At 37.1% G+C, this 27,516-nt stretch overlaps 1 protein-coding gene across 1 annotated transcript in view; it reads right to left on the reverse strand.

Moving 5' to 3' along the window:
* Nucleotides 1-27,516, reverse strand: part of LOC139976901 (transmembrane prolyl 4-hydroxylase-like) — a 28,254-nt gene continuing 738 nt past the window's right edge. The window contains exons 2-9 of the mRNA XM_071985790.1: nt 17,489-17,570; nt 14,989-15,146; nt 11,784-11,845; nt 11,043-11,077; nt 10,219-10,384; nt 7,924-8,091; nt 5,671-5,761; nt 1-4,280 (exon numbers count right to left, since the gene is read on the reverse strand). Of these exons, the coding sequence (XP_071841891.1) occupies nt 4,020-4,280; nt 5,671-5,761; nt 7,924-8,091; nt 10,219-10,384; nt 11,043-11,077; nt 11,784-11,845; nt 14,989-15,146; nt 17,489-17,570 (1,023 nt within the window). The 3' untranslated portion in view covers nt 1-4,019. The remainder of the gene's footprint in view (nt 4,281-5,670; nt 5,762-7,923; nt 8,092-10,218; nt 10,385-11,042; nt 11,078-11,783; nt 11,846-14,988; nt 15,147-17,488; nt 17,571-27,516) is intronic.

Genomic DNA, 27,516 nt, shown 5'->3' on the forward strand with positions numbered 1-27,516 from the left:
CCACATTTTTTCCAAGATATACCTATTGCACGCATATCACCAAATCCCGGTTGAGGTGTCGAACGTTTGCAAAATGGTAATAACAACACCTTTTGGTCTGTTGGAATTCAAGGGTATGCCATTCGGTCTCAGAAACGTGGCGCAAACATTCCAGCGCTTCATGGATGAGGTAACGGGTGGACTAGAATTTTGTTATGTCTACATCGATGATATGCTCATTGCAAGCAAATCAAGCAGCAATCATATGGACCACCTGAGACAACTGTTTAACTGACGGAGTTGTCATTAACCCAAGTAAAAGTCACTTTGGAGTTCCTACACTTGCATATCTTGGACACACAGTTTATTCTGAAGAAATCCACCCATTATTGGTGAAGGTCAAAGCAATTATTTATTTCCCTCAACCAATGTTCTTGGTTTAATGAAGTTTTTGCGCCAATTTATACCCCAATGTGCTGAACTTCTTCCATCTCTCATGGATTCACTTGAAGTTAATAAAAGAATAGCAGCACCCTTTATTTGGACAGAGGAAGCCTTGGTAGCTTTTACAGTTATAAAAACCACCCTTTGTGCAAGCTACTCTACTTACGCATCAAGATCCCAATTTACCACTTTCAGTCATGGTGGATTCCGAAATGATGGATCAGGCCGTCGGAGGCATACTTCAACACTACCGAGATGGACTGTTGTATTTTTTCTCTAAAAAGCTAGGTGCTACTGATTTAATTTTGTTACAGCCAGACCATCCCCACAGGTAAAAGACCTGCAAATCGAGAGAGGTACTGCATGATTCCTTGTCCTTGAACACCTTAAGCAGAGCAAGGCTATTCTCCACCTTAGGCACGTTGGCAGGTGACAATGAACCCAGAGGACCAATCTATTAGAGATGTGAAGGACTTAAGAGGCACCTTGGCAGGTGACGATGAACCCAGAGGACCAATCTATTAGAGATGTGATGGACCTAAGAGGCACCTTGGCAGGTGACGATGAACCCAGAGGACCAATCTATTAGAGATGTGATGGACTCTCTGAAGAAGAACATCAGACCTAATGTCCATGGAAGAACCAAACAATTTAGAGTCCTTTTACCAGTGGAAAAAACTGAAAATGGTGGATGGTCTTCTGTACAGTACGTACAAGGAAAAACGGGTTGTTACCTGCCAAGAGTAACGGACTGTTCCAGAAATCTTCAATCTGAAGTTCTCCATGCCCATTAACTTCAGCATGTTACAGCTCACCATGTCAAGAATATTATCAACAGTTATTCAATCTGAGAAACACTTGAATTTTGGTTTAAACCTATCGCCATCCGTGAACGTTGCCATTGGTCTCTCTATTGAGAACATTAATCAACATGTTATGAAAAAATCAGGTCCCTAAACTAGGCGAGACCAATATAATGGGTGGATCTGTCATGTATCTTCAACCTGGTATTTGACGAGATCAGTACAATACAAATTTAATTCCTCCCACAATTTCATACTTGTTTCATTGATTGTTTATAAAAACCAACTGTAGATGATAACATGATTGCAAGGATAAATTTGATGGTTCTCTATCACACCAGGTACAGATAAACCAAAAGTCGCAACAGCATCTTGTCAGACAGTTGAATGAGACATGAGGGGATGAAGAAGACTGGTCACAGAATATGGATTGTGTAGAACAATCCTTCAATACAAATTTAAAATAAAGGGAAGTGTTATTGTTATAGGCCCAGGGGCTTACATATCGATTAGAGAAGTGGAGGCAACAGAGATATCAAGAGAAAAGACTTATCATAAAACTGATAAATCACATGAAAAAAAAAAAACTTTAACTGAAACCGTTAAAGATCGTTCATTCATACTCGAATCTGATTGTCACGTTCTTGTCAGCTGACCACACATTAACCTACAAATAATGCATGTTAAACTCACCGGCAGATGACTGTTAAGTTCCCACAGACATGTTTATAGCTTAATCTGTAATTTTCATCGACCTCACCTTGGCAAATTTCACCATCATTCAGTAAGTCGCCGCCATTGCCAACATACCTTAGCAACGTATATTTACACAGTATAGGGGCCTACCGAAGGACTTGTAAGCATAGGCCCTACATGCTATCCTCCAATGGAATACATGGCTTCTTCTTGAAACAGTAAATGAGGGCGTTTGTCTACAATTCATAATACCACAGGACTGTTTGTATGTGGCATAGGTCTGTGTAAGTCCTGTGATCTGTTTACATTTAAGTATATAATTATTGGCACTTTGTTACTATCTTACTTACTGGTATTTATACAAGTTATACTCCCATGGGTTTGAAGATAGAACGTTCCATATGATAAGTTTATTCAATACGGCTAAAGGGGGTGGGATTACTTTTCTTGTCATGTTATACAATCTATTTACTTGTACATTTTGGCTGTTCTGGATCAATGGAAGAACACTAACCTGATATTACATCATATCCAGCTACAACTCCTTTCGTGTGTGGCTCCTTCTTTTAACCCTCACCTGGACACTGCAGTGTATACCCTACAGTTTCTATACATAGGAACATGGCATTCTGCAATAAAATCTCTAATCTCATCGTTAAAAAACAGATATCATTTGCTTTGACGAGGCACATAATTACTTCAAATTATTTCATATCTCCAACTAAAATATGTGTTTTGTCCGTAGTACAGCAAACAGTGACATGGCTACATCTCAAACTTGTAAATAAGTAACATTACTATAAGATTTTCTCTAAAATATGTGTCTTTCTGAGATAATTTGTGAATGTATGGGAAATGGCAGTTTATTAAAATAGATCTCTTCATATTGCACTTGTTGCTTGCCATAGGAAGTATTATACACTGATAGTTGTTTTCACAATTTTTGACAAACAACACCCCACTACAATGTCAAACTCTTAATATGCCATAAAGTTAATCTGATTGTTTCAATCATTATCAAGGAATGTATGTTATGTTCATTACAAGTATATTCATCATGTGAGAACATTGTTTAGATTTACGCTATATAAAATGTTGCTTTTATACGATTTTCAAAAACTAATGAAATTTCACTAATATGCAGAGCACTTTTTACTGATATCAGTGGTAGGCATGAGTAACATTTTAGCTAGTGTTGCTATTTAATGGATTTTTATGTATAGGTGAATGCCATCACAACAGTTACCTCTAGAGCAGGAGTGGGCAACCTTTTGAATGAATGGGCCAGATATAAGGAGTGAAGAATTAACTGGGCCGCACCTGACCGACGACCTGCTGTTGATTTCAAACCTTTGATTCCGAGGACTTTGAGGCAATAGGTGTGTGTATTCACAAAAAAACATAATGTCAATACAGTACAGTTGATAATTAATGGAGATAATAGGCCTACCTGACAGCATCATTAGTGCCGATAAATTCTAAGCAGCTAGCTCGTTTTTTGTGATGATGTAAAATAGATCGATATTTTTTTCTCTTCTTGAGACATCTCACGGGCCGCAAAAAATCACTGGCGGGCCGCATGTAGCCTGCGGGCCATAGGTTGCCCACCCCTGCTCTAGAGTCACTTTATTCAAAGCAACCCAATGTGTTTGTTCATTTCTTCTATTTTTATATTTATTATGCTCCCCCCTCCCTCCCCTTATCAATTCCTTCTATGAGTAAATCCACCAAAATACATGTGATCACTTACTTTGAAACCAAACAAGTTTGATTTCTTACAATATTCAACTAAATCTAAATGAAAGAAAGATATTCTCTTTCTCTTTTACTGTCATTTTTCTTCCATATTTCCTTTCTTCTTTAAATATATTTATAACTATTTTATAACTAAACACTCTTTTAAGGCAAGGAATGGTTATATGCATATATATCAAGACGATTAAACGAATTAACGACTTACTACACAAGGATTTTTTAAGAGTACTGTCATATTAAATACTGGATCCATGGACATGTTGCATTGAAAATGGACATACCCCTCTTACCTCATTACCACCACCAATCATCGTAACAATCAAACACCACGATCGACATGGTTTACACCTCCACCTTGTTAATTTTGATATCTTGATCTCTCTCTGGAGTAGCGGCGATCCACCTGTTCATTATCCATTTGTTCCCTCTTACAACAGGACATCCACCGTGCCAGGTCAACTTATCAACGGCACCCATCCAGCCGGTGGTCTCGTTTACAAAGTGGTTGTACCAGAGGACGGCGGTCCCTTTCCTTGGAAGTAACTTCAGGTTGGCAGCTTGGCAGTAATGATTCAGGTTTCTTTTACCACTGTCTCGGAACACCTGATTTGTATGGGACAAAAAATCTTTGCTACATTAACATCCTGATCTAAATCTGTTTTCTCGCTGAAAGTCAAAAAAATCATTTCAGCGAATATATTCAAGGAACAAATATCCACAAGAAACAAAAACAAGATATACCATTACCAAGTCAGACTCCCAGTTGCCCCATAGTAATGACACTGATGGTCTTATGACTATTGTTTTGGATTTTACTTGCAAGTTGAAATTATAGCTGCAGTTTGCATTGAAGTAAACTACCACAATATGATGCTGCCATCTTGGACCAATAAAGGAGAGATAAGGCGCCCAAAAACATGTTTAGTTAATTCACCAAAATTGCAACTATTGAAATTATCACATTATTTATCAATCTTATAACAAAAATTGATAAGGATTTCATCAGCATAAATTGTGGGACACAAATATTTGTGCACTGAATTGAAGAGTAAGTTAATTGCCGATGAGTAGTCAAGTGATAGTAACTGTGTATATCTCTAAGTTGAGACTGTAGCTAAATAATTGGAGCATGACATACATGATGTGGTTAGAATGACAGAAAGTACCAACCTAACACAACCTGCAGCTAAAATGCACAGCTTCAATGCTGCCCCTGTACAGCTCAAGACACTGACCAGTCAATGCAAACTTTAAGGAATTATTCTGGTTGTCCATCAGACAGCCAGGCCTTTCTTATTGTCTAAAGAACAACAAGAGCCCAACGGTCACTATGGTTCCTTGCTTAGTGGAATATTTAATTGTTGTTTGTCATCACCCAATATCATAATTATTATGCCCACATGTACCAGCAAGTAATCAACAACTCTATTCCAAGTTTGCATACAATTGGTTAAATGTCTTGGAGTTATTATAAAACTTACTGGTTTATATATTTACGATTGACCTACTTACCTGTCTCCCCACAACCTAAACCATTCTACCGTGTCTAGTATGCCCTGGTAATCTTTTAACACTGTACACCCTCACTGACCCTAGTGACCTCCTTCATTTTTCAATCCGAAAACACTATGAGACACAAACCAAGTAACTATATTTGCCCCCAAACGTTGAACAACCAAAAAATGTGTGCCCAAAATATTGGGCCCCACTCAACCTATAAACACAGAACAACAAGCTGGATGGTTTGTGGAAAATGGTGGTATGAATGTTTTGGTATGAATTTTTATGTATTACTTCTGAGGAGCTGCCCAAATCATCTCTGAGCTAGAGTAGGTAATCTTTGTATTACTCTGGTTGATCAAACTATGTTGTACAAAGGCTCATATCACATAAACATGTTATAGGATTGCAACCTAGACTGATAGCGATTGTTTATAATTAATCTATTATATAGTTGTACCTAGAGACTTGAGAAACCAACTAGAACCATTACCTCCTCATCATATGTCTCATTATTGGCCACAGGGAAAGCAGTCTCACCACCTTCCTCAACATCATTCAGGTACACCATGATGGTTGCATACCTGTAAAAGAAACAATAACTGAATATTACTAGCAACTGAATGTATCAGTAGGATAATGTATTAAACATACAGGGACTCATGTCTTATTACTAGCAACTGAATGTATCAGTAGGATAATGTATTAAACATACAGGGACTCATGTCTTATTACTAGCAACTGAATGTATCAGTAGGATAATATATCAAACATACAGGGAATCATGTCTCATTATTAGTGACATCTTATTCATGGGTACACTTTTGTTAGTCTTTCTTTCAATTTAAATTTACAAGATCAAAATGTCTGGCCCTAAAACCATGCAGTAAAATGTGCGATAATGATTAACAAGGTACACAATAGTTACAAGGATGTGGAAGCTAAGACAGAGCAAAGGACCTATTAAGGCCCGGTCACACTATACCGATTTTTTATCGGAATACTACCCGATTTTCCCGGAGGGATCGAAACAGCCAGTTTTTTGTTCGGGTCTTCTAGCCATAGTGATAAAGGACCTGATTTGCTATCTGTTGAGCCATTCCGATGTGGAATAGCCCTCTCCTAACTTTTGATATTGACTCCGTTTCCTTTTATCGGATAGCTATCCGATTTCTCTTCCGATTTTTAACTTTTTTTGATGTGACGTCACTTCAGAATGTAGTCCGTTCCAGAACCCCTCAGATTTGGAGTAGGTATTCGAATATTCCACTGCATTCATTACATTCACTACCACAAACCTCACTCTTCGGCCTAAAATCGGAAAAATCGGACCGTATTCCGATAAAATATCGCTGTAGTGTGACCGGGCCTTTATGACTTTGGGTTCTCAAGCCTTCAATGAGCCAGTCTTCACAGCCAATTTACAGAAATTTGCAAATTGTCCTACAGACCTTTAATTAATTTCACATTAATTAATTTGTGTTTTACACTTTCACCCAGAAATCTTTATTAAAGGCCATACATTGCTTTACCTTGAAAAGAAAAGAAAAATTAATCATTTTATAATAAAGCATTAGTCAATGCTGACAAATGCATTTTCAACCAGTTACAAATAGTAAAGTTTACAGCCTCATTAAAATTGTCCAAAATTATGAAACATGAACTTGTTTCTGGTTGGAGATCAGTTGCAAAAGATTGTCCCAGAGTTTGTCTGCCCTGACACCCATGTCCCCCCCCCCCCCCCCCCTTTGAATCCCTGTTCTATAAGTACCATACCACAATTACAAATTATCATATCAGCCTGAAAGGTTGTTTTGAAAAGTACCTAGTATTAATATTGCTCATCTGTTCCACATTACACCCAATTTTATATTATGCAAGACAGGTTGAAACATTTATACCCTGTATAGCCCATTTACAGACAAGATGTGTATATTCATAATTTCAGACTTGGATTTAACAAAATCTTGGACAAAAGCTTAGAATAATGACAGGACTCAGACTACAAAACTGCTTCTCACCCAATTCCACTACATATAAAACATATAGATAAAAGAAATACTTTTAATACTCGGTTCTCCCAAATATGACTGGGAGTAAACATAACCTTAGGAATCCATGTACACCCATTGACATGGATCCATGTACACCCATTGACATGGATCCATGTACACCCATTGACATGGATCCATGTACACCCATTGATATGGATCCACCTACACCCATTGACATGGATCCATGTACACCCATTGACATGGATCCATGTACACCCATTGACATGGATCCATGTACACCCATTGATATGGATCCATGTACACCCATTGACATGGATCCATGTACACCCATTGACATTGATCCATGTACACCCATTGACATGGATCCATGTACACCCATTGACATGGATCCATGTACACCCATTGACATGGATCCATGTACACCCATTGACATGGATCCATGTACACCCATTGACATGGATCCATGTACACCCATTGACATGAATACATGTACACCCATTGACATGGATCCATGTACACCCATTGACTTGGATCCATGTACACCCATTGACATGGATCCATGTACACCCATTGACATGGATCCATGTACACCCATTGAAATGGATCCATGTACACCCATTGACATGGATCCATGTACACCCATTGACATTGTGATGGCTGCATGCCTTCTGGTTTGCAATGTGAAGTCAACTATCACACTACTACATAGCCCATTGGCCGTAACACCTCACCTGCATATATTACATCGTTTGTGTTCTACCATGTGACAACAAGGATACTGGAAGTCATCTCCTGAGTCATGGTGTGCGTTGTAATGTCCATCAGCTGCATAGCGAACAACCTGTATGAAACTGTGGCTGTCTATCATCATGTCTGGAAGCTGAGTTAACCGCCTGATTCTGGTAAGAAACACAGAGAGAAAGAAGATAACCAAAGTCTGGCTTCATTGTTATCAGATGAAGATAAAACTTACTACTCCTGACTTACCGCTCCTGAGAGCGTGGTGGCTAAGGCGTCGGACTTGTGATCCAAGGATTGCTGGTTCGATTCCTGCCTAATTCATTATGTTGTGTCCTTGGGCAAGATGCTTTATCTCACTTGCCTCTCTCCACCCAGGGGTTAAATGGGTACTTGTGAGACAACTTGTTATTGGGCGCAGTATATAACTGCTGCCGACTGGAGGTATTATCTCTGGGACAGGTTATCATTGACAAGGGGTATTATAACGTCTGTAAAGCCCTTTGAGACCTATCACTGGTATAACGCGCTATATAAAAAATAAAAAATAAAAAAAGCAAATAAGGAAATTAAGATCTTTGAGCAGAACTGATACAATCTAGTTACAACTGTGATGTCATAAACTAGTACCTCAAGATACGGTCAGTGATATAAACACTGATGTTCACTAATTTACTAATTAGTTATCATGTTTACAGTTTCAAACTTTGACTGTTAATCAGAAATGAACCCTGACCTCACAAGGACATGAGAAGTCTTGTACTTAATAAGAAGACTTATCCACCACACCAAGTATGAAGTTCATCCAAGCTTTACAATTAAGAATTATGATTTAGCAATATTCACATTTGATCTCCTTTCTCAAATCTAATTTGACCACAAAAATATGACAGGGTTCTTATACTCACTAAGGTGGGTCTGCGTAGTCAGTATGAAGTTCAACCACCATGTATGTTTTTCTTGAGTTAATTGTTAACATGTCAAGCTGTCGACCACAAACACGCACTTACCCGGTTACATACCTACACAATCACACAGATTCCTTCTGCCTTTCTAACATAAAAAACATCATGTTTCCTTCTGAGGTGGTCATGCATGATCATCAATGCAGTGAACAGAAATCTTTAATTATTCCAAGCTTTGTAATTTATGTATATACTCATACTTGTCGATTCAATAAAACTGTTGAGATGTGTACATAGTAAGACCAGGCTATATATGTATTAATGTGGACTTAGAGATCTTCAGACTCACTTGCTATACCATAGAGGTCGGTAACTTTAATAGAAGTATTACCTTGTGATGGAATACAGATATGTAGAATTGGGTGATAACTGTCATGTCTATTGGATAATTAGATTTCTTGCACTGGCCTTCAACATATTCAGTGTTAGAATGAGGCCTGCACATATTATTCTCAACCAGCGATTACTTCTTGCCCACAACATTATGCCTAGTTACACTACCGAGTATCTACTGTAGCATGTTCAATGTTACTTTCTATCTTGGCCTTCCACAGACCAAAAATCTATTACTGTCAGGAATGATCTCCTTGAGGCTGTAGTGAAATGTCTCTATCCTACATGGTTTTCCAGACAGTAGCATTTAACCTGCACAACACTCAATGTCTCCATGAACAGTGGAAGGACCAGCAGAATATCTTATATTATCTGTATCAGAGATAGCAAAGTGCTTGGCAACAGCAGCGCAGCAGTGATTTCAAGGTTATACATTAAAAGATTAACAGGCAAAACAGTACACATGGTCATAGGAAGTCAGACAGACAGTTCTCTGTAACAGTAAAGTAGTCTTGCTTTCTTGTGAGGATAGTCCAAATTAAAAGGAGATGAGGAGAGGTGATGGGGGAGGTGAAGGGTAGAGATGGAGGGTAGAGGTGGAGGGAGTGGTGGAGGGGAGAGGTGGAGGGGAGAGGTGAGGGGGAGAGGTGAAGAGGAGAGGTGAAGGGGGAGAGGTGAAGGGTAGTGATGGAGGGTAGAGGTGGAAGGAGTGGTGGGTAGAGGTGGAGGGGAGAGGTGAGGGGAGAGGTGAGGGGAGAGGTGAAGGGGAGAGGTGAAAGGGAGAGGTGAAGGGGAGAGGTGAAGGAGGAGGTGAAGGGGGAGAGGTGGAGGGGAGAGGTGAGGGGAGGGGTGACGGGGAGAGGTGAAGGGGAGAAGTGAAGGGGAAAGATGAAGGGGAGGGGTGAAGGGGAGAGGTGATGGGGAGAGGTAAAGGGGGAGGTGAAGGGGAGAGGTGAAGAAGGGATAAGAGGGGTCAGGGTGATGCCTTACCTTTGTTGGAAGGAATCAATCAAAGGGTCAGATATTTTGTCTGGATAGATCCATGCCTGACTGCTGAATCGAGATTTCTTTTCAGGTTCTTTGGCAATCAGATCATCAAGGTAGCCTTTAAACTCATATGGAGAAACATTCTGCATCTCTTCTCTTGAAATAAATTCTGATAGAGATAACAATCACCATAGTTACAAAGACATATTAGTACAACCTTGCATGCAGACCTCATGACAGTCAAAATATGCCTAACAATGCACCATTTTATTTCACTATTTTCAGACTCCCCTGTATGGGATTCAACTACAGCCACCCCAGGGCCACAACCACTTCTTTCTAACGTTCTGGATCTTTCCAAGATTACACCCTGATACCCTACAAGTTTTAACCAAGTGAATGTATATTAGTTACCCTGCAAAAATTTGGAGTTTAATGTCCTATGCTATATTGAACACACAAGGAGTAATAAATTGAAGACTAGCATTTTCAAACGAATGAATGTTGATCTAAATTAAGAATTTTTTGTACACGTAATCCATTTGTAAAACCTTGTGCTTGGCCAGTGGAATTCAGCATGCTGAACCCACAAGGCAGCCATATCATTATAACATTTTTAAACAACTTCAACAACAAGCTCATTACTGAAATTACATAAACAGTACATCAGCTTACCTGATAAGCTTGTAAGTTCTATTTACATCATGGAATTACTAATAAGTCAAATTTTCACACTTGTACAGATGTTTATTTACATATATTTATTTACATATATATGTGTTAGCATCCAGTCTATATATGGCAATCCCATGTTTTTATTGCCTCACCATCCTCATTCCCATCCATGGCCAAATCAGTATACCTGCAGGGAAATCAAATGAAATGACAATATTTCTCCCTTTCAAGTTATTTGGCATTTGGCTTTGAAGTACACCTGAGAATTGATTGTCATGAGAACCTTAAGGACTTCATGGGGGAACTTCCTATCATTCTTATATAGGTAAATCAATTATTCTAATCCTTCTGAATCTTCAATTTCATATCTATCGGTACATATATTCACACACTAAGCAAACCTATGTGTGTGGATAGAATTGTCTGCCTTCCACTCTCTTTATGTAAATGGATATCTACACTGCTGTATTACAACAACAAAATGAAAAGATTTTTTTTTGGCAAAGCCTCAAGTCATTACCAGCACAGATACTGCAAAGTGTATAGACAAGGTAAGCAGTTGTTGGTTGCATTAGTGGTAATGTACTAAAGTACTGAAATAGTTAACCTCCAATCCTTGCACTAAAAAGGTCATAGTTGATTGGTCATGATTGGCAACGAGCCTAATTTGTTACATTCGTTAGTCGAAGCAACTGCTAAAAATCAGCTAGTCTGAGCCTATGATTTTCCTCATCTCCATGAAAAACAGATTCAAAAACTTTGAAACATTGTGCTAGTAAGCTAAAAACCGTACTTCTTTCTTCCCATATGGTTTTATACTCTGTAGGCCTTTGAGCAAAATGAGACAATGTATGAATGCTGAATTTTCCTGATTATGAAAGAAATGAACTCACAGTTTCCTCAGATCTCTCTCTACCAGATAAATATCAAATCCGTCTTCTATCGTACGTCTCATCTGCAGGAAAGAAGAAATCATGTGACCGCTGTGAATTTATTGCTCAAGGTGAGAAATGGCTACACAATCATGTTCTAGCTGTGCAACAAATGGCAAGAAAAAAAATGGAAAAAAAAACCCATTGAATGTCAAAAAACAAAACAAAATGTCAAGAAATTGGTTAGGAGATTGAAGGGTAATATGTACTACTGAAATTCAACTTGATAGCTGTGTCATGAACTCAACCAGGAATCAATTTAGCTTTTCTTTCAATTCTATTTCATAAAACTAGATGAAGCTATATGGTAACAACCACTGTCATAGCAGTACATCAAACCCAATGGGTCTATAGTAACTTTACTGTACAGTAGACAGTATATGTTGTATGACTTTCAAAGTCCTTGCAGTCAAGGAGAAGGATTGTGCTTATCAAGGGGCACCCTTGACTTGCAAAACTCATATGGTTTACCACAGTTTAATAATATGAAGATTAGTACTGCATAATCTCACACATCACTTATTGGCCTCTCTGAACACACCTGCTGTTTATTTGTAGGCATAACTCACAAGGAAAATCACCAACCTACCAGCATTATTGCTGAAACATCACTACCAGCTGTTACCTGACTGTAGTTCATATATCTCACCGTAGAGAGACATTCCTGTAATGCTTGATGTTAGCTTAAGTAGTAACAGATTCAGATTTGACAACAACAACAACAAAATCAAGGGTTTAAAATGTTATTATAGCCACTTAAATGTACAAATTTACAGCTGTATGTATGCAACTTTGAAGTGAACCAATTTTGGCAGCTCTAGTTGTACATGAACACTGCAAAAGTTAATTCACTTTTTCACAAAGTGACCGTGTGGAGCAAGCAAGTTTGTAGGGTTGGGGGACACATTCTATGCTAACAACAGTTTCATGAGAAGATATGGAACAGTTCAATTTCCTTTAGTTTATGTTAAACATGTGTGTAACGTTAGGTCAAGCTTGTCTTTCAGGAGTAGGAAAATCTCCTTTATTTTAAAAAACAAGAAAGGCCCTCTGTTAATTAACCCCCCCCCCCCCAAAAAAAAAAAAAAACAGTGCATAAATCATTTCCTTGTACTGAAATGGAATGTTCAGCAAATAGCTTAGTATTTACCTCATTAGTAATCTTTCCTCACAAAAATTACTGAATTTATATGAAGGTAGATCTGAAAATGCTGTTGTTTTAAACAGCATGCCTCTGTGTTCGATATAAAAATAGAATGCAAGTATATTTTTTATATATTCCTTCCATCTTCCCTGCAGATTTGACTCTGAGAAAATGAAGTTCCTTTCCCCACTGAGTGGTTTATTCTGCCATTTTTCTTTTATATTATGAGATTAACTGTAGGTCTGATTTTGCAAATTCAAACCATAATTTGCTTTTCCTCGCATTCAGTTCTACTTGGCAATATTCACCATGAGTGTCGTTGTACAAAAATAGTTTGTACACGGATCAGTGTTGAAGGTATGTACTCTCCTCCAAACTTATACTGATTAAAAATTGTCAACTATGAAATTACATGAAATTATATAGCAGTTTTGCTGGTTGCAACCTTCATGAACAATTGTGTTTTTAATAGAACATGTTGTATTTTATATGGTACCACACAAATGAACTCTGAATCAATCTCTGATTTGAAGTCCATATCCAGCTGAGAACAAACAGGTTGGAGATCACCACCTGTCAACAGGCAGCTTCCATAGAGACCAACCACAGTACAACCAGTAATAACTGTGTATGTGGCAATTGAAGCAATTGAACCTTTCTAGGTGTCTACTATCTGCCAGCTCTGTGTATTCCTTTAGCACAACAGGACTTATGCGGTAGTTAGTAGTTTGCAAGGTACCTAATCAATGTTCCTCTAATGACAATGGTTATTACAAACTTATAAGCAATAGTTCTCATACCCCTACAAAAACAATTCAATAACTTAAAGCTGTTCATCAGAATATCCCCCCCCCCCCAATTAAAAGTTGACTTGACATATGTTATTTTGATGATTCAGCAAGCTGCATATAACAACCTTCCAGACAATTGTGAATGCTGTTTGATCAATCACTGGGCAATCAGTTATCTCAGAAGATTTCAGGCACAATTTGGATTCCTTACAGCTATTTCATGATCTGACACTCAAGTCTCTGTCCACATAACACTTCACAAGCAATGAAACATATCTCAAACAGGGAAGTATAGAAGTATAGAACTTGCAGCTTGAACAAACTTTCTTCAAGATAATGATTGACAATAAGAGCTAACTGAACTGAAGTGTGCCTCTCAAACGATTTCAAGTTTGACTACTAAGATGAGGTAAAGAATACTTATAGAATGTTTCCAGTTCCTTGACTACGAACATATCCAAATGTGACCACCCGGGGGAAAAGATGCTGTTTCGCAGCAACCAGACAGTCTCAAATATCAATTCAATCTTGAACAGATTATCAGCCTGCATGCTATCAACTTGCAAAATATCAATATTTTTGCATAAGGACATTACTGTAGAGTTACTCACAATACTGTTGTCTACATACTGTTTTACTGCCAAAATGTGATTATGTGACAACATCTTGGCATGGAGGTTTGACTGTCCTAATAACCAGGGATTTCTATTTAATACTGCTATACAGTAGTGCTGTTAGATTAGAGTGGATCAGCACTTCCAACTTGCCGTCGCAGTTGCATTAGCCAATGATGCAATACTCTTTAGTATAATTACAAGACAAAATCACAAACATTGCAAGTGGTGAATATTTAATTTACACAAATTCGGCATTACTAAACCATTAATTGCAACATTCAAGGACTGTAGTTGCACATTAACATAGCATTGAAATAAAATAAGACAAGTCCCGAAACTGTGGGTTCAAACAGGGGTGTCAATCTGAATTGAAAGTAGGGGGGGGGGGGTTTGTACATAAGTGACCGATGTATGACTTTCTGGCAAATTTGGAAGCACTACTTGTTCAAGTAGTTTTACACCAATCTGATACATCATCCACAAACCATGCCTCTATGGAAACCAAACACACACATGCACCCAATAGGCAAGACATAAATGAAGAGGACATAACAAAGCATAAAGTCTACTCATGCACTGAAACCCATAGAGTAGCCAACTTCTGTGTCTGTTACCTCAGTTAGGCTTAGTCTCTGATCTCCATCTAGATCGAGAAGTCTCATCGACGGGTTAGATTGTTCCTGGTTGTGCGTAGAACTAGACTGCAAGCCTTGCTTCTCGGCTAGTTGAATCACATGATTACATTCCTCTTCGGTGAAGAAATCCTCCACCTCTGCAGGGCAAAAGAGATGGGACATTGTACTAGGAGACCTGACAATAACCCTTGAGTTGTGGGAGTACTTGCAGGCACTAAATTCAGTATACGATAGCTAATTTGATTGAAATGCGGACAGGGTTTGGTAAATGAACTCCTTATGTAAGTGGTGGGTTTTATAAACAGTCCTTTTGTCTTTATCGATCATTAAAAACTTCATTAACATAACTTACAAATACTTTTTTCAACAACATGAGATGGTACACATAATCATCTTACACTGCAACTTGTATAATTACATCACTACACTATGATGAAAAGTGAGTTTATTTAGACCATGTTGGTTAAAGCAATGTTAACTCTATAACCTCTGTAAACTGTAATAAATGATATGTTATAAGCAGAGGTATGTTAGACCTCATGAAACTCCATCTACAGACTTAACAAGACTGATATGTATGATCACAATCTTGCAAAGCAACAACTCTTTCAATCATACAGATAATATATTTAATACAATCCCCAGAACTCATAAAAAGAACCTTTAACCAAGATTTGTAATCAGATTGTCTGGCAAATTATGAAATCAGTGGATATAATGTTGGAAGAAGTAGCTACAGACACAGCCAGAGCTCTGTCTGTTTAGTTATTGGTATAGTATTAGCCTCCAGTTAACTTACTGTAGCTTACTAGAAGAACCTGGGAACCTCAAGGAACTTTTGACTTTCAACAACCTGCAAAAGGATGCTCGTAATCAGCAATCCAAATCTGTATATAGCTAGTAGCATGTCAGTGCTAATAGGGACAATGTAAGAATTAACAAAGGCTGGATTTTAGAATAGATACATAACAGCTTGTGGAACAGAGCAAAGCAATCTAACTCACCCAGCTTTGTAACTGATAATACTGTTGATACTGCAGCTTATTATTCACTTTATTTGCATCAGTGCACTCAATGCATTGTACTAGAATTTATCATTTCATACTACAACACACTGCTTTTGCTGAAATGATGTTGCTATGGATTTGAAAAATAATTTAACTGAGTACAAAGTGTGACAGGATGTTACTTTATTTTTATAAGTTGTGATCATGGTAACTAAGTGCAACATTAGACAATCTTTTCTATTCTGCATTGAAAAACAACGAAAGCCTAACAATTCAATGAGTTTCCATGCACGACATCATAAATTATGTACTTATCTAAATAAAATGATTTAATTTTAAAGTCTCAGTGTGTGTTTGCCTTTGAATTTAAACTTTGACCTATCCAGGTTACTGCACTAAAAGCTCAGTGAAAATAAAACCGTTCCATACAATATTTATATTAATAATCATTATTTTTATTGAGATATCTGTCGTTATACATTTTGAGCTGAATAAAATTCGCCAGATTTTTTAACGAGTCCTTAGATTCAACAAACTTCACTCAAAATTTGCAAGCCCCGCCCAACAGATCATGTGCCAAATCTGTTTTTTAGGCATAGGACTAACGAGTGGACGATACAAGTATAATATATATAGGTTACATTTTGTGTAGTGAACATGCTGATATGGGCGATTGTAGTGATATTACGGTAAACGTTCGCGCCATAAAGGCAACAGAAAATAAATTTCTTTCTTTCGATTGCAACAGCTTTTATCCATTAAACCCACCTTGTTTGAGTGCATTTAGAATAAGAAACATTAAATTTGCTTCAGAAGTTTGTGAATCTGAAATTCATCAACAAACACGTATTGAGACTTTCATGGAACACTATTTCTACTTTTTAATGTTCTGCATTATGTATTGTTCAATTTTAGAATTCATTGTCCCTTGAAGAATTGTACCTGGCAAGCTTCACTCATTGTTTTATTGATTTCTCTGCAGTAAATACTTTTAACAATTTTACATAACTAATATTACACAGGTTTGAGTAAATACTGTATGTATGTATGTAAGGAGACTTTAGTAAAGAATGGCTCCATTAAACACTCACACTCACCAAATATAAGTGGTTTCATACTGATTGTTCAGGAGACATTAGTAAAGAATGGCTCCATCAAACACTCATACTTACCACATATAAGTGGTTTCATACTGATTGTTCAGGAGACATTAGTAAAGAATGGCTCCATCAAACACTCACACTTACCACATATAAGTGGTTTCATACTGATTGTTCAGGAGACATTAGTAAAGAATGGCTCCATCAAACACTCACACTTACCACATATAAGTGGTTTCATACTGATTGTTCAGGAGACATTAGTAAAGAATGGCTCCATCAAACACTCACACTTACCACATATAAGTGGTTTCATACTGACTGTTCAGGAGACATTTGTAAAGTATGGCTCCATCAAACACTCATACTTACCAAATATAAGTGGTTTCATACTGACTGTTTTAATGATATGGTTTTTGTTGTCTTGCAATTCCACCACCTGGACATGGCCTTCCTGGTAAAAAAAACAAACAAACTTAAGACCTCAGATCAAGCTAATTATTTTCCACAGCCACAACAACTTTAAATACTGTCCTTTAATATTTAATCTGTTAAACAGATATATCCCCTCCTTCTTGTAACATAACAGCTCTATTCTCATACAGAATCTCAATCCACATTTGATGAGCAAACCCAAAATTGTCTCTCATTATACACAACTCGTTGGAGAGTTAAATTAGATCACATCGTCACACATGTACTGTTACATTTGAAATTCCACAGGCAGCCCAACAAGTAGTGCCAGATAAAAGAAAACTTTAACAGATGGCAAAACTATACAGAGGTCTTTATTTCTAGTACTATCAATTCTCTGTTTTTATAGTCATTTTAGTTACCGTACAATTCACTGAGTGGAACTGGGTAATTCAAAACTGATCACAACTGCAAATATCAAAATCTGAGAACATTTATACAGCTTCTGCACAATGAAGAATGTGAAGTCTCATAATGATCAAGTCCAGTGCTAACTCTTGTTGAATAATGGAACCTTGAGTACAGTACAGCACCTCTCATTCAACTTTTTCTCTACTCCCTAAATTACTCAGAACTCATACCGTAGTGTTTGGGGAGCATGAGAAACATTTTAGATGTTGTGAGGAACATTCTTAAAGGGTGTGAAGACTCGCGCAAAAAGAAACGTGTAATGCCGGTAATCTTACCTAGTTTCGAATGAGGTGTAACAGAAGTGTTAGACACCACCATCGATCCCAGAAAATACGCACACAGCATGCTACCTTCGGTAATTAGACACTAGTGTACAGTCAGTACTGTACATACAGCTGCGATTAATACCCACAACAAAGTGTATAAACGACATCTCAGGTCCAGCTAAACTGGATAACAAGGTATCACGTTTCATTACTGTCTGAATTTTGTACCTTCACTTGCAAGCAACAGAAAGTGAACTTTTTCAAAGCGTGGCACGCGGTTTGGGGCGAGTCTTCAATGCCTTTAACATTGGTGATCTGAAGAGCAATGCAAAGTCCTGAACATCCTAAATAACCAGCACTCAAAGACCATTGAGTTCTGTAACCATCTGATGCACTGCCACATTTTATAAGTGAACATGTAGAGCACTGCACGCTGTAAGGTTTTCAATTATTGATCATTCTCAACTAGAAGTGATTGGCAATGTTCCTGCACTAATGTCTTCATTCCTGCTTTACTTTTCAGTTTTAGTGTTTACAAAGGCTACAAGGACTGTGACCTCTATTTAACTCAAATCAACTTTGACCTCCACAGTTACAGACACTAGAATATAAAATATAAAATATAAATTTATAAATAAACATGGTACTCAATAATGTACATCCACCAACTAAGGATGAAGTTTTGCTGTTCTGTATAGTTTAGTCAACCTTATTTTACACACCAAGGCATTACATACACACACATACATAAACTAAATCAAACACACATATATACATGCAAGGCAGCATCATTGCATACTGTAGATTGCTCTTGCCTGTGGCAAAAGAAGGAAACATTACCACCCAAGAAAAGGCAAAACTGAAAAAAATCAGTACGCTCATACAAAGACATTTTAATGAACAGACAGAAAGATGCAGCCACAAGAGAAAATGAATCTAGACTCAAGTTCACTCTATATTTAATCATCTTTATTTAACTCTACTGCCAAAAAATCAATGTATATACAGTCAAGACAGCACTGCAGGTGCTATTCAGGCAAATTCTACAGAATGAATGAAGCTTCATTTGTCAAGCCTTATCAGACTGGTGGGTACATAATGGTCAGCACAACTATTCCAGGAATATATGACAATATTAATCAACTTCTTTGAGAGCACACTAATCCATGTTACAAATGTTCTCTCTAGAAATCATTTGTTTCAACTGGCAGCTTAGAACCCCGGCAATAGATAGATTTATCAACTTGGAGGAGATTACTGTTTACTGTCAACAACAAACTAGGCTACTGACACTAACACTCATTGTCAATGAGCTATGACCATCAGCTTTGCACTTGCTTTCTCTTGAAATTCAAATAAATATTTACAACCAATTTTTATTAAATTGCTACAGTTGTTAGAGATGCTGTATTTCTTCTTGGATGCAATGATTGAAATTTATTAATGTAACCTATCAGATTAAAATGCAACTAGATTAACAAACATATTATTGTTAAAAATCAGTAATTAAAAAAGTGAGCTTTCAAAGTTATAGGATAATTTATTCAAATCTTTTAGTGACATCAAGTTTTTTTACTCTTAGGAAATACAAAAAATGGGACAATTTATGTTACCATGGCAATGAACTTAATGCAAAAGGACAGGTTAAGATGTAGCGGTGTAATTTGACACCATTTATGTTTCCGTCAATTGATAGCGCCTTAAATTACCTTTGTAGTATCGCTAGTTTGAACTTACACTACTTCGACTTTGGACCTCGACTGCTCAAGACGACGGGCTACCAACTACGTTATTCGCCTACATTAATCGCCTAAATTAATTGCCTCCATTAATCGCCTTCATTAATCGCCTACTTATTACTCTCGATCAAATAATTCTCATCGAGTTAGGAAATGTTCCTATCTGACCGATATCGATTTGTTTTATTGGAACCGCATTACTTTATTTATAACTTTTGTGAAGTATCTCAACATACTTTTCATTATGGATGGATCCTTTTTTCTATTAAGTTCATTCGCAATGTACCACGCAGTGGACCGGAGTTTAGTTTCGCTTCGGAGTAATAGTTTCGTTTTAAATTTGTTACCGCCAAAGAGATAACATACTTTATTGAAATGCTTGAGGTTTTGACATCTAAAGTTACCCATCTTTAGATATGGTACATAAAAATATTGTATGTTTGACCTCTGATGACCTTTTACCTTCACAACTAACAGTTGGTCATATCTGTACTGCATCATATCTATCCAAGATAACTTGGCAAGCAGGCATAACATACACATATATGCATACACACCGAACACACCATGCAGGTTAAAAGAGTTGTCTTCAAAGCAAACAGCCTTACTCTTACTTTTCTTGATTTTACAGCCTTGCTGCCCACTTGTGATGTTTGTAATGTAGAATGATAATGCTGTCAATGTGCTCTGACTTTCATTAAAATGTATTTTGAAATATGGAAAACTGATTTTAAATTGTAAAACGGTTCAATATCCATTGCGGCAACCATGGTGCAGGTTGTTATAGCAGAAGGTTACCTGCGAACTGTGGATAAATAGTTGCACTTGCACAATGGTATTTTCAGCTCAATTGCAATTATGTTGTGCACTCTGCTATAGCCAGACATATGCATAAATATTGAAACATTAAATGTACATTATTACCTTCTTGATGAAATAAAGGTTTCATCCATAGCTACAGTAGGTCTTGACATGATGAATCAACACTCAAATCATCTCTTGATGGGCTACAGTATGACACCATGCACCATTTGAACCATAACAAATTGTTGCCTCAAATGTACATTGATCCTTTAAATACAAGTTGAAATACCTTAGGTTGATTAATATTCAATACTTTAAACTTCCCAACACAACAATAGCTTCATTACACAATTGCAATTCAAGTATTGCAGTAAATTAATTTTAAGAAAACAGGAATTTATTGAGGTATGCCAGGTTACTTGCTTCAATTTTTGGGCTCCTCCTGTAAGAAAGAGGAAAGACTAGTTTTCTGTGGCTGAAATATCTCAAACTCACTCCCAGAACAACCCAGAAAAAGGAGAGAGAGACAGGCTGTTATAGTTCTTGGGTAATCATTCTGTGTGAGGATACATTCAATTCATGAGCAGAATGGCAATTGATTTGATTTGGAACACAGTATAAAGCTTCTTCTCACTGATATAAATGCAATTCAAGCTACATGCATGCAATTATATTGCAAGGAGATTGATATGGCGGGAACCACAATCCAACAAATCAGACTACCGAAGAGATCAATGTTTCATACATATATCTAGGGTAATTCTGAATTTATGAGGCCACAATTCCAGACTTTGCTGGAAGGGAAACATACTGTATTCTTGGCAAGGCTGTGTATGTGCAGACCTTAAACTGATGACTGTTGACTCAAGGCACAATTGGATTAAGAAATGTTTCTCAAGTGGAAAATGTAGATGAAGTCCAGTGAAGTGAAAACCGTTCCATTTACAAAATCCAAGAACATGAGGACATTCAGACTACAAGTACAGTAATTCTCATGGGACATACACTGCACTGCATTTATTAAGAGAGCTGGCTTATTAAGTGTTAATATTCAATCTCAGTTTCATTTGTGTGATACTGTATATCCGTATGATCTTAGTGAATGCGGTGTGAAACAGAGCCGTAAGCAACAACACAATTTGTTGCTGCTAAATTCAATCACACAAATTCATGTTCTCAAATTCTATCAATTCAAAGATGAACAGTGTATTTGCAGTCAGAAACAAGTAATAACAATGGAAAATGTTAGACATCCAATTTAGCAAATATGAGTGGACTGTTGAAAATTAGGTGAATTTTTAAATTAGAAGATTGTCCTGAAGCAAACTGAATGTCACTCACACTATCCTGCATAGATATGATTATTATTATTATTTTTTTTGCAGGGTGGGGGCAGTGGCTAAACCAATTAAGCAGGGGTGTCAACCAAGGGAGGGCAGGGAGACATGCATGTCCCCCAACTTAATGTAGGGTAAGGGACACAGTAAAATTAGCGTAAATTAAGTGAGGCACCACGCCCATACACTGCTGAGGCAGCAGACAATGAAAAGGAGCAGCATCACCCTTTCCAGTATATTATTGTTTCTTATTAATTATATTATGTTGTATTATCATGCACAAGCAATATAACACTACATGTAAATTATATTGTGCATTCAGTTGAGTTAGCATTGCCACTCATGATAGTTTTTAATTGTTTTTGAGATAATTACATATTGCATAGGAGTTTTGAGACAGATACATATATGGTTCAACCAGGCTTCACTTTCTGAGATATACTGTAAGGTTAACAAAGTGTGTCACATGACACATACAACATGATTGTAAAGACTCCCTTTGCCTTTGGGAAGAAATCAAATAAAAAATCATGCATAACTCTTTTTTTAGAAATGGGCAGAAGAGAAGCAACAGAGATGTAAAGCAAACTCTCCCATGATAGAGTCACCCTTCATTAGAACTTTTTGAACTAAAAGAAAATATTTAAATATGCCCTCTCAACACATATCACATTATAGTTCAATGATACATTGATTTCTCTCACTGTAGACTTGCATAAATTTAGCATAAATTGTCACAGAGTCAGGTACATTGAAGACACATATAAGTTTGAGGCATGTACTATATGTCGTTATTCTGATGTATTTTCAGTATTATACAGTCAGGGTAGCTCCCAAAAACCAAACTAGGGAGAGCAAATGGGACCATCAACAACTGCTATGCAACGATCCAGTCTGGACCAATTGCAAAATGATTAATTGATGTAACTGTAAAACTGCTGAGATGATGCAACATGCTTTAACTGCAAAATTATATCATCTGCAATAATTAATCTACTGTAATAATGAACATGTTTGGAGCATGTATCACTCCCCAGGTTACTATACAGTTACTACAGTTAATATACATTAAGCTGCTGTGCACAGGGACACGACCTTACTATAGTGGAGCCAATTCTCAACTGAATTGTATAATACTTCTCAAGTCTCATTCATACAAGTTTACAATTTGCATACAGTACATGTCTATTGAGACCAGCATTAAACATATGTGATCTTTGTGGATGCAGTACCAAATCGTTACTTGTAAAAGAAAACTACTCAAATGGAAAACTTTGTAACACACAGCTGGTGCAAGTACAACTGTGTTCTATAAATGCCAGTGAAACACTGGTGTGCTTGCATGACTACAGAATACAAGAGATTCGCTGGTAGCATGGACTGTTTTTCTCTCTAGTCTCTCAGCATCCTGCCTGTTGCAGTACATGTCTGTGGGCAGTCTCACTTTAACAGCCTTCCGGATCTATTGCCAAACTACCGCACATTGATGATCTGATGCAATATGTAGTATTTTCATATTTTCATAAAAACAGGATGATTGCTTAGTATGCATGTAGATTATATCTCTGAGTTATATTTCCATATGGTTAAGTCAATTATTCATAGCTGCAATGTAGGTTGTACCTCTGATTTCTATTTCCATATATAGTAAAGTCAATAATCCATAGCTGCAATGTAGGTTATACCTCTGATTTCTATTTCCATATGGTAAAGTCAATTATTCAAAGCTGCAATGTAGGTTATACCTAATTTCTATTTCCATATGGTTAAGGCAATTATTCAAAGCTGCAATATAGGTTATACCTCTGATATCCATTTCCATATGGTAACACCAATTATTCATAGCTGCAATGTAAATTCATGTTGACTAGTTTAGCAAGGGAGGGTGATCGAGTAAACTTTAAGTCAACATCCTGTTAAGGTTGTCCTACTACTGTTATTCAAATAGGAAAGTCATTTATCCCAAAAAGATATATTTATCCTTTAGAACAGACCATGATAAAGGACATATTGACAGTGAATACATTAGCACAGGCGCGTAGCCAGGAATTTGCCAAGGGAGGGGCGAAACTGTAGATTCGGCATTGCAAACTATCTAAGCGTACAGTAGCGCCACCATGGGTTGGCGCGAAGCGTACAAGAAAATTTTGGCTGTAAATGCCTCCCAGATCGCCGGAAATGGCACTTCCCATGCCTTGTAAGTTGCATCTTAGCATTTTCTCTTTTGAAAATACTAGCGATATCATAAAAACCTTTAAAAATTTTTTTAAAAATATGCTCAAGGGGGGGGGCGGCTGCCCCCTTCGCCCCCCCTTGGCTACGAGCCTGCATTAGCAGTACAACTCTAAGACAATGCATGCTAATTCTGGTTGTCAAAAAAGAATTTTTGTTGTTGTATCACACTTATATTACTAAAAATTTAAATTCTAGTATTCAACCCTAAGGACTTCTCAAAAATCTGTCAATGTGACTGTTCTTTGTTTTACAACATTAAACCTTACAAACAAACTAATGAGGGCCTGTGGATCATTGAGTCATGTGACAAAGTGACACATCTTACAACGCAAGGTGCTCTTCTCATCTCACAGCTAAAATACCATCTTCAGTCAATCATCTCAAGTACTGAAGACAAGAGTATTACTCATATATATACTCTTTATGAAGGATATCATGATCATAATGTAATATTCCCATTCCTTTGATTACTTTTCAGTTTTTTTAACCTTCAAAGTTTTTCCTTTGAGTCTATGAAATGTAAAATATTTGCAAGAAAAACCCCACTGTATCTGCTTGATCTAAACTACAGTATGAATATTTGGGACAATCAAATTATTGATTTTATTTGTTCATGCAGATAACCTAGCTTATAAATCTTACTTGAGCAAACACATCATTCACATTGAGCGGGTCCAATATTGGCTAAAAATTGTCGATCAAAATATAGTTCTTATAGTTCAAAACTAAGAATAGCCAGAACAGTAGGCAGTCTTATTGTTCTGTGATTCTGATCTAATAATTTCTCAATGTTATAATTAATCTTTCTGTTACAGCTGTCTACTTGTTCCCTCTGTTTTGGTTTTAGTCTAACATCTTACTAGGATCAAAACTTCTAGCCTTCAAACTGTTATACAAGCACAGGCTTTTTGCTTAAAGACAAAGATAGACAGATGGATGACTATTTTTGCACTCTTTTTCAAACATGTATGCTTCCTCAGCATTTAAATATTTGTTTCTATTCAGGGAATGGATGATGGGAAGAATTAGGACTGGGAACAAGATCATTTTCCAGTTTTATTTCCTGGAAGTCCAATATAAGGTTACGTAAATAAACAAGCCAATTATATGGACGCTGAAGTAATTTCTTATAGGCTTAATCTCATTAAGTACGTCATCATTTACAGTATAAGGTCAAACAAGATTATCATTTCATACAAAACATTGTTGATTATGATGTCACAAACCAAAAGACAGTTGGTTTAGTGATTCCTTGCCACATTTTTTGTGGGAAGATTTAACATTGCTGTCAAATTTGTTATTAAAGTTTTGACCAATACTTACAGTAGCTGTACTTAAAGTGATCAGTGAGGTTCTTCAGTAACACTAGAATAGGACCTTCATATCAACATTCAAGTTCATTCATGCTGTACTCAGGAGAGTGCTGACAAGGTTTCCAGATAATGATTTGTTGACTGCAAATGACCTTTGACTTTAAGATATAGAAAACTATAAGGTTCTTCCACTCACTATTAGTTTTTCATGCTTTGACCTCTGTTGACATCAAGTGACCCTCAACCACTGCTTCTAACATTGATCAAGTACACAATTTCATTGGAGATGTACTATAAATCCACTAATTACAAGAACAATCCAGAGATATTTCTTCCTAAATAACCAGAAAAATGCAAAACGACACTGACAAAAGCATAAAATTACAGGTCAAGAGAAAACTGTATTGGAAAAGAACTTCAAGCCCCAAAGGTTTTGAAGGCCATTAAAGAAGGATAAGGAGTTGAGTAAAACCTTGAAGTAAATTTTTTAAAGTATTCAAGAAAAACTCGCTGTTCACACACTTAATGGTTTAAGATAGCCACAAAAACTACCTGTGATTACAAAATTTTGACAAAAGAATTTCTATAATGGTCTAAAAATCACATTTTTACATTAAATTCCCTTACATACAGTAGAGGACAGCAATATCATATATTATCAGGCGCGTAGCCATGAATTTGCCAAGGGAGGGGTGAAAATGTAGGCAAACTATCAGAGCTGTAGATACGGCATTGCAAACTATCTAAGCGTAGCGCCGGCATGGTTGGCGCGGAGCGTAAAAGAACATTTTGGCTGAAAATGCCTGCCAGATTGCTGGAAATGGCACTTCCCGGGCCTTGTTAGTTGCATCTTAGCATTTTCTCTTTTGAAATTACTAGCGATATCATAAAAACATTAAAAAAAAATCAAAAAAATATGCTCAAGGGGGGAACCACTGTCAGCCACTCTTTCATTTAAAATATGCGGCTTTGCCATTTGCCAAAGTTTGGCACAATCTTTCTGGTGAACATTTCCAGGAATTACACAGCGTACTGAATGCATCACCTTATATAGCTACTGACCTTCCCTTCTTGAGATATCATGTTTAAAGGGTTTCCACAATTTGACATGGTGACCCCAAATGACCTTTGACCTTCACCAAAAACAATTGGCTTCTTTTATTTAATGTGGTACGTACTTCTACATTAAATATGAAATTTGTCTGACCTTTCCTGACTCACACATTTTGTGTTTTACATTCAGACCCATGCAGGACCCTGTTGTTCCTTCCATTGTTCAATTCCACGTACGCTTATAACCTTAACAATACCCCATAACAATAGAATTCTTTCAAGGCCTTGGTGATTCTTTAGAAATCACATCTGAGAACCTGGAATTCTTTTGTTCAAGTCCTCCGTCAGAATACAAAACAAGTGCACACACACGCACACATAAACACACCCATACACGCATACGCCATCATGAATGCAAAGGTTACAATTATCATCGAAACCCAAAAAACTGTATATTGTATAGCTGGTCAACAAATATACAAATATTGCATATTTTCAGTCCAGGGTTAATTGTTTTACTATAATTTCATGTTAGGGCTACAATGTTGCTGGGTCTAGTTTAGTTTAGTAGAAAGAAAAAATCAGAAGGGACAATCAAGTCCCCTAGAAGGACCCCATTCTCACTACTTGCAAGTACAACTTTCTCAGGCAAACCGTTCCACTCATTCACAACCCTATTAGAAAAAAAGTTATGCCTATAATATTAATCCTACTTTGTAACTTCTGGAGTTTAAGGCAATGACCTCTGGTAATAATAGGAACACCCTT

This window comes from Apostichopus japonicus, chromosome 2, assembly GCF_037975245.1.
Source record: "Apostichopus japonicus isolate 1M-3 chromosome 2, ASM3797524v1, whole genome shotgun sequence".
In the NCBI taxonomy this organism is placed as follows: Eukaryota; Metazoa; Echinodermata; class Holothuroidea; order Aspidochirotida; family Stichopodidae; genus Apostichopus; species Apostichopus japonicus.